We start from the raw sequence: 7,247 nt of genomic DNA on the forward strand, positions 1-7,247 counted from the left end.
AATATGTTAAATACTTCATCGAAATAAGCGGTCCTTGATAACTGATTCTGTGAATGACAATACAGTAGCAAAATTTTTGTTATTTAATCAGTTTTTACCAGTTATTTCCAAAATCACAGATACTTAATATAAAGATTATATCTAACTCTAAAATTGCACTAGTTACTGACGTAAAAGTATGAGACTCCCAAAACGTAATGTTTCTTGAGATCGGCGTCGATTTCATAGAAATAAAAAATTATAGAAAAACCTAAACGGAGGCACTCGATGATACTGAAGAACGTAATAGGAGAGAAAGAGAGGGTCAATTATTATTCGACGTAAAATCCACGCGTGTGTCGTATATAAGATGTTGTCCTCGTGCGAGAGCTTCAGTCGCTCTTGACTCTCTGACCATCGAGATATCAGCAAAACAGATAAAACAAGGAGGATTACTGTGTGTGATAGGCAAATTATTTATTTGCGAAAGTGGAAATCGTCATGAAGTTATTTAGGTGTTTAGTGCCAGTAGTGGTGCTGCTATTAATTAAGAACTCCTCCGCGAGACCTGGTGAGTTTTAAATTATAGGGAAATTTTTTTTCCTTTCATTTATGATTAATTGAAAGAAATATTATTGCGCGCCAGATTAATTTCCAAATATTTATGTAATAATGATATAATGTCTAATTTGAGAAAATTATGTTATACCAAAATGGTTTCTGCTTCTTTCGCAAAGTTAAGAAAATAAATTAACTATCAATTTTTTCCTATAAACTTATACATTATTAACCTTATGAGATATTTAATAAATTTTTGAAAGAATTGATAGATGTGTGTGTGAAAAAGAGAATAAATTACGAAAAATAATAAAAGTAGTCGTAAATAATGTTATCTCATTCAGTACTTTCGATAACCTTCTAATATTTTATTTGTGAAGGTGTGTTAGGCGATTTGATCGGTCAGAACGTTGGTAGATTGCTGGATCCACTGGGAGTATTCAGACCTAAAGGTAGCAATGCCCACGCTAGCAGCAATGTTCAGGCTTTGGGAGGAAACGTGAATTTAGGACCTATCGGTATCGGTGGTGGATTCTCCTCAGCTTCGGCTGAGGCGTCGGCGAACAGCAACGGTGGTTTAGCTTCGGCTTCAGCCAAAGCTGATGCTCATGCTAACGGATATGGAGGATACGGTGGTTCGAACGCAAATGCACAAGCATCCGCTAATGCTAATGCACAAGGTGGGCTCGTGTACCTGGTATACATAAAACATATTTCTAGTTTAAAATTTTTTTTAAAACACATGAGATAAATAACATATTATGACGATTAAAATAACTCAAACAATAATCAAAGTTTATGAAAAATTCTAAAATTTTTAATGTTGTGAAGCATTGTGAACATTTTCGAGTACTTTGAAACATGTCTCCAATGTTTTAGTCATATTAAAATATTTTTTATTTAGGTATACAATTATCATAATATCTTTAAAATATTATCCCGTGCTTTTATATCTTGAAGATGTTATATGACTTTTTAACATTTTTCTGCAAGATATCTTGATAAAATAACAAATTCCATTTTTAACTGTCTGTAGACATTAGAACACCGGTTATCTGAATATGTGAAGAGACAAGATAGTTTCGATAACTGAATGATTTGGATAATAGTGATTCACTAGCTTTCTTCTTTATCAGTACATTTAGTTTTAATCATAGAAGTTGACATTTAGAAAATTGAAGTCGAGTTCTTTTCATTCGAATGTTTCGAATAGCTAAGCTATGAGTTCGTATATTTAAAATTGAACCCAAATTTGTTCGTTAAATGGATGAACGGAGTTCTACCATATTTTATTATTTTCTAAGAATAAGTTTTCTTATTTAGATTTGTGTTTAAATTTTAATCTTTATTATTATCACTTTTATTATTATCATTAACACGTTAATGACGTGTTTTTAACATAGGTTCTTCGGGAAATCCTGAGGGGTATGTTGGCAATAATGGTGGAAATAGCGGTTATTACCCTGGCGTTTCTCATCAAGTCAGTCAACCAAATTACGGAAGTTATGGTGGCTCTCAGTCCAGTGCTAACGCTAATTCGAACGCGAATACCAATGCCAATGGCGGAGGGTATTCTGTTGGTCCCTCTTATTATCCTTCTAGACCCCAAGCCATCGACAATGCTAACACTAATGGGAACAGCGGTTATTACCCTGGCGTTTCTCATCAAGCCAGTCAACCAAATTACGGAAATTATGGTGGCTCTCAGTCCAGTGCTAACGCTAACACTAATGCAAATGCGAACGCGGGTGCTAACATCTTAGGTAGTGGCGGCGTGAATGTGATTCCCAACAAGTATCCTGGCGGAGGAATAGATAAAATAGAAGTAATTCCCATAAACACACTGCCGCTTTCTCAACCAACTTCGCCTGTCTATTCGATACCTCACCGGCCGCAAGGAACTAATAAGGGAAATGTGATCGTCGTTGTCGAGGAATCCCCGCAATATCCGCCGTATCATCGTCCGAGTCCTCCCCATCGCCATCATCACCAACGTCAACCGCATTATGGTAAACCAAAACAGCAGCCCATCGAGGTCATCATCATTGAAGAGTCAAGGCCTAATCCAGGTGACACTTCATGATCGAGCACATTCGAAAATCGTGCAATTATCGTTGAGATTCTAATGCACTAACTGGTGGCAGCTCTATGAATTTTCTGCACTATGTTTTTATGTAATTTTTCACGAAAGTAATGTCATAATTAATCGCCTCGCTGTTACTTTCTATATATTACTCTCTATATAGGTAATTTTATCATACATGCTACAATGTTTTAATAATTAACTAGTGACACAGATTTGGAATTGGATAACAATTCCAATGGTCACAAAATATTGTAAATCATCTGTTTCTTTGTATATATATATATATCTCATTGTATGATATACCTCATTTATGTGATTAATGTGTACCTCATTCTATGTATTTCTCGCTTCGCTAATTGAAGCATCTTGCACAGATTTTACATCGGACGGAAGTCGCATTCAAGGATATGTAAACTAAGAATGAAGACATTTTTTTTACATTTGTGTTTTACATTTGTAGTCGAGGTGAAGGTTGACAATCACAGTACATTCTTTAACAAAACATTCCTATAATGACAAGAAACAAGGACACTGCTGATAATGCATTTTTCTTGTTTTCCTTATCATGATAAGCATTTTAATTGGAAGAAACACGAAATTAAGAATCTGACGTAAATTATGCGTGACTGAGACTGAGAGCATGAACTTCGTTACTTTCGTCATGTGATAATTTAGATTTAGTATTTGTAACGATATGTTTTTATATGTTAGATCATATATGTGTAATGTTATTAGTTATATAAATACAATAAAAAAACTAATTTTTTATAATATTTCTTTACAGCTGGTGGCGGAAATGGCGGTATTCAAGGAACCCATCCTGGATATAAAGACAATCCGTTTTTATCCAATGGTGCTGGATCAAACGCTAATGCTAATGCCCACGCTAGTGCTAACGCTCAAGCAGGTGCGAGTGCAAACGGCGGAGGTGGACACAATTATCAACAAGGTGGATATCAGCAAGGTGGATATCAACAAGGTGAATATCAGCAAGGCGGATATCAATCAGGAGGATATCAACAAGGCGGACATCAACAAGGTGGCAGCTACCCAATAGAATCATCAGGACATGAAAATCCAATTGGCAGTAATAATCCTTTTCTGTATCCCGACGGGCATTCCAGTGGCAACGTCGGTGCTAATGCTAACGCAAATGCTGGAGCTGGTGCCATCGCCGGAGGACAACCGATAGGTACCAATAATCCGTTTCTTAATGGTGGCGTATCCCAAAATATCGGAGGAGGAAACTATCCAGGAAGTTCAAGCGTTTTGAGCGATAAACCCAAAGGGGGGAGCATTTCTACCACTTATCCGGGACAATCATCCGGAGGATTCCCTGGCTCATTCGGATCGGCGGGAGCCAATGCTGGCGCCAACGCCAATGTCGGCGCTGGAGCTGGTGGTGTTGGAGGAGGTCCGATCAAACAAAACCCAATAGTTAACTCTGGTGGACATGGTGGCGGATCTTCAGGAGTTCTTGGTGGTTACGAAGATCACGGATCTAGTCCAAACTTCGATGGATTTGGAGGACAAGTCGGTGGTTTATCTGGTGCTAACTCTAATGCTAATGCTAACACTGGAGCCACTAACACTGGAGGATCTGATGGACATGGACCCATTTTCGGAGAGTCCGGAGGTCACGGGGGATCCTCCGGATACGGTGGGGGCTCTTTCGGTGGTCAAGGCAGTGGATTTGGAACCGATGGTGCAAATATTCACGGTGGACATGCTGGAGGTTCTTCCGGAGCCAACGCTAACGCCAACGCTAATGCCAATGCCAATGTCGGAACCGCCGGAACTATTCATGGAACTATCCCCGGAGGATCTGGAAGTCACGGAGGATATGGCGAAGGCTCACTCAGTGGCCACGGTAGCGGTGGATCCTCCGGATACGGTGGAGGCTCTTTCGGTGGTCAAAGCAGTGGATTTGGAACCAATGGTGCAAATATTCACGGTGGACATGCTGGAGGTTCTTCCGGAGCCAACGCTAACGCCAACGCTAATGCCAATGCCGGAACCGCCGGAACTATTCATGGAACTATCCCCGGAGGATCTGGAAGTCACGGAGGATATGGCGAAGGCTCGCTCAGTGGCCACGGTAGCGGTGGATGTGCACAATGTGGCTCTTTCGGTCTTGGTGGATATGGCGGTGATTCTTCTGGTGCTAATGCCAATAGTAACGCCAATGCTAACGCTGGAAGTTTCGGTGGCTCTGGTGGATACGGAAACGATGTTAAAGGAACAGGACAGGCCGGAGGACATGGTGGTCAAAGCGGATTCGGTAATCAAGGCGGATTCGACGGATCAGTCGGAGGAGGTACATATGTGTTTTAGATATAAATCTGTGTTGCGTGTAGTGTCCTGTATAATAAACTAAATAAACAATTTCTTTAAAAATTAATGGTAAATCCTAAAATTCGGAAAATTAACTGCATAAACACGTAATTTTTAAAATTGTTTTTTAACGTAGTTACTATTTTATTAAAAATAAGCACAACTTCCTTTAATTATTATCGTCATTATGTAATGCCTTGTTGACGTTTATCTTTGACACGTAACGTTTTATTGCATGTATGTAAATATTCATCAAATGATCATTGAACAAACAACGCCTCTGTCTTAACAATTTCTAACGCATAATTTATCTCGCGTGTTACATAAGAGATGAAAAATTATTCAGTCTTATATCATGATATATATATATGGATTAACAATCAGAATTCACGAAAATCGATCCTTCAGCGTCAATGCAAATCAAAGTCCCTAAATCACAGAATACCAAGTATCACATTGTCACGCATGTTTCTAACACTTTCGTTCATGAATTACGAAAACGCCGTTGGGTGGAAAAATGATGAAAGACTCATTCTGCACTCCGATGGATAACCCAGTCAAAAGCTCTACATATGGATGTATAAAAGCTCTACATATAATTTATGGAAATATTTGTTTATCCATCGGGGATTCATAACAGAGCTTTTCGTGTTCATTTTTCCACAGACCTAAGCCCCGAGGCCAAGGCATCAGCGTTGTCTATGGCGGAGGCTGTGGCGTCAGGACAGATCATAATTAAATGATTCGCTATCCCGCAGGCTCAAACGCCCACGCACAGGCGTCTTCTAATGCAATTGCGTCCGGCGGTGGATCGGCATCAGCAAATAGCAAATCGTCAGCTCTCGTTAACGGATCAGGATCCGCAAAAGCCGACGCGTCCAGCAGTGCGTCTTCAGGATCTTACGGTGAAATAGGACCGAAAAGTTCAGCGTCAAGTCAAGCATCAGCTTCAGCCGATACCAGGGATATGCTGATTTTTAATTAAACATTGTGATATAACGAAAGGAATCGACGAGGAAACTCGAAAGTCTTCTTGGCCATAATAGCGATATAATACTCCGATTTATATTTCGATGTTCCACGAACAAACTTACTTACGCGGAATATTATATTGTTTAATTTTGCGACGAGAATTAGAGATTAATTATTGAAAAATTAGAAGTATGCATATCATAAAACTGTCTATTAATAAATACGTTTAAATTGATAATCACGAGTTATAAATTTGAACGTATTGTTAGAAATTGTCATTATAAATAGGAGATTTGATGTCGAAAATAAGTATAATTTTAAAAATAGATAAACACAGTCTTGAGCATTTATTAGAAAACGTGTAAGGACAACTATTTATTTATATTTATATTGCAAATCGTGTTGAAGGCAGATCGAATATTGTTTCGCTCGATGTAATGAAATGTGTAAGATGAAAATTACGACATCAGAACTTAAGACAAAAAGTTTTTTGGCTCATAGAAATATAATTTATAGACAAGCCCGTTTTCAGTTAATTAATGACATATCTGCCTTAGACTAAATCATTTTTATATTCATATCCAAGACATTCTGTAATCAGAATGATTTTAATATATATATATATATATATACAATATATATAGACACTCAAAATAAATCTTAACTTAATACTCTTTTTATGTTTATAAGCGCATTATACAATTGTATGTGTATTAATACTTAAATTATATATAATATATTAGCTGCATGTAGATCGTCTCCTTTGAACTCTGGATCTGTGATTTACATAAAATGCCAATAAAATATCTAATAATAAAGATATTATAAAAGTCCTATTGTAAATATGATTAAATAAATTTAAAGATCCTGATTAAAATAACCCGGTGTTAATAGACTTTAATAATTTATCTACTTATTTCTTATTTTTTTCTTTTATAATACCTTTTTATATAATATTAATTAAAACAAAAAAATTCGTCTTATGTTAATTAAAAGTTAAAATCACTTCAGATTTCGAAGGATAAATGCGATCTTAACTATGCCATTCGTAAGAATAATACTCAACGATCAAATTAATTATGAGCGTGCTTACGCCCTTATATATTTTTATAAAATCAGAGAATAACAGCGTTCACGATTGGCACCAGCAACATCTCTCTTTGTCTTTATTCTCACGATGGCAGGCGTCTCTGGAGTGTTGGAAACAACGGGGATAAAAACTCGTCGGACTTGTTCTGCGCGAGAGTACGAAAACGGAAGAGAGAATTGCAAAGATGTAGAGAGAAAAGGAAAGAGAGAAAGACAAAAAGAGAAACAG

The 7,247-nt window shown here is 37.4% G+C and overlaps 1 protein-coding gene across 1 annotated transcript; it reads left to right on the forward strand.

Annotated features, from left to right (window-relative positions):
• Positions 1–386: 386 nt before the first annotated feature.
• Positions 387–6,531, forward strand: LOC108764970 (loricrin). The gene is made up of 7 exons (XM_018513415.1): positions 387–550; positions 918–1,217; positions 1,941–2,171; positions 2,265–2,606; positions 3,408–4,475; positions 4,704–4,940; positions 5,716–6,531. Exons 1-7 carry the CDS (start codon positions 481–483, stop codon positions 5,940–5,942), a joined length of 2,475 nt encoding a protein of 824 aa, XP_018368917.1. The 5' UTR covers positions 387–480; the 3' UTR covers positions 5,943–6,531.
• The last annotated feature ends 716 nt before the right edge of the window (positions 6,532–7,247 follow it).

The sequence above is a fragment of the Trachymyrmex cornetzi genome, unplaced genomic scaffold, assembly GCF_001594075.2.
Source record: "Trachymyrmex cornetzi isolate Tcor2-1 unplaced genomic scaffold, Tcor1.1 scaffold468, whole genome shotgun sequence".
Classification (NCBI taxonomy): Eukaryota; Metazoa; Arthropoda; class Insecta; order Hymenoptera; family Formicidae; genus Trachymyrmex; species Trachymyrmex cornetzi.

Coding starts and splice junctions, on each gene's coding strand:
- LOC108764970 (XM_018513415.1), top strand. CDS start 481: ATGAAGTTATTTAGGTGTTTAGTGCCAGTAGTGGTGCTGCTATTAATT. Junction 1,218..1,940: donor CGCTAATGCTAATGCACAAG/GTGGGCTCGTGT, acceptor TTTTTAACATAG/GTTCTTCGGGAAATCCTGAG. Junction 4,476..4,703: donor TCACGGAGGATATGGCGAAG/GCTCACTCAGTG, acceptor GATATGGCGAAG/GCTCGCTCAGTGGCCACGGT.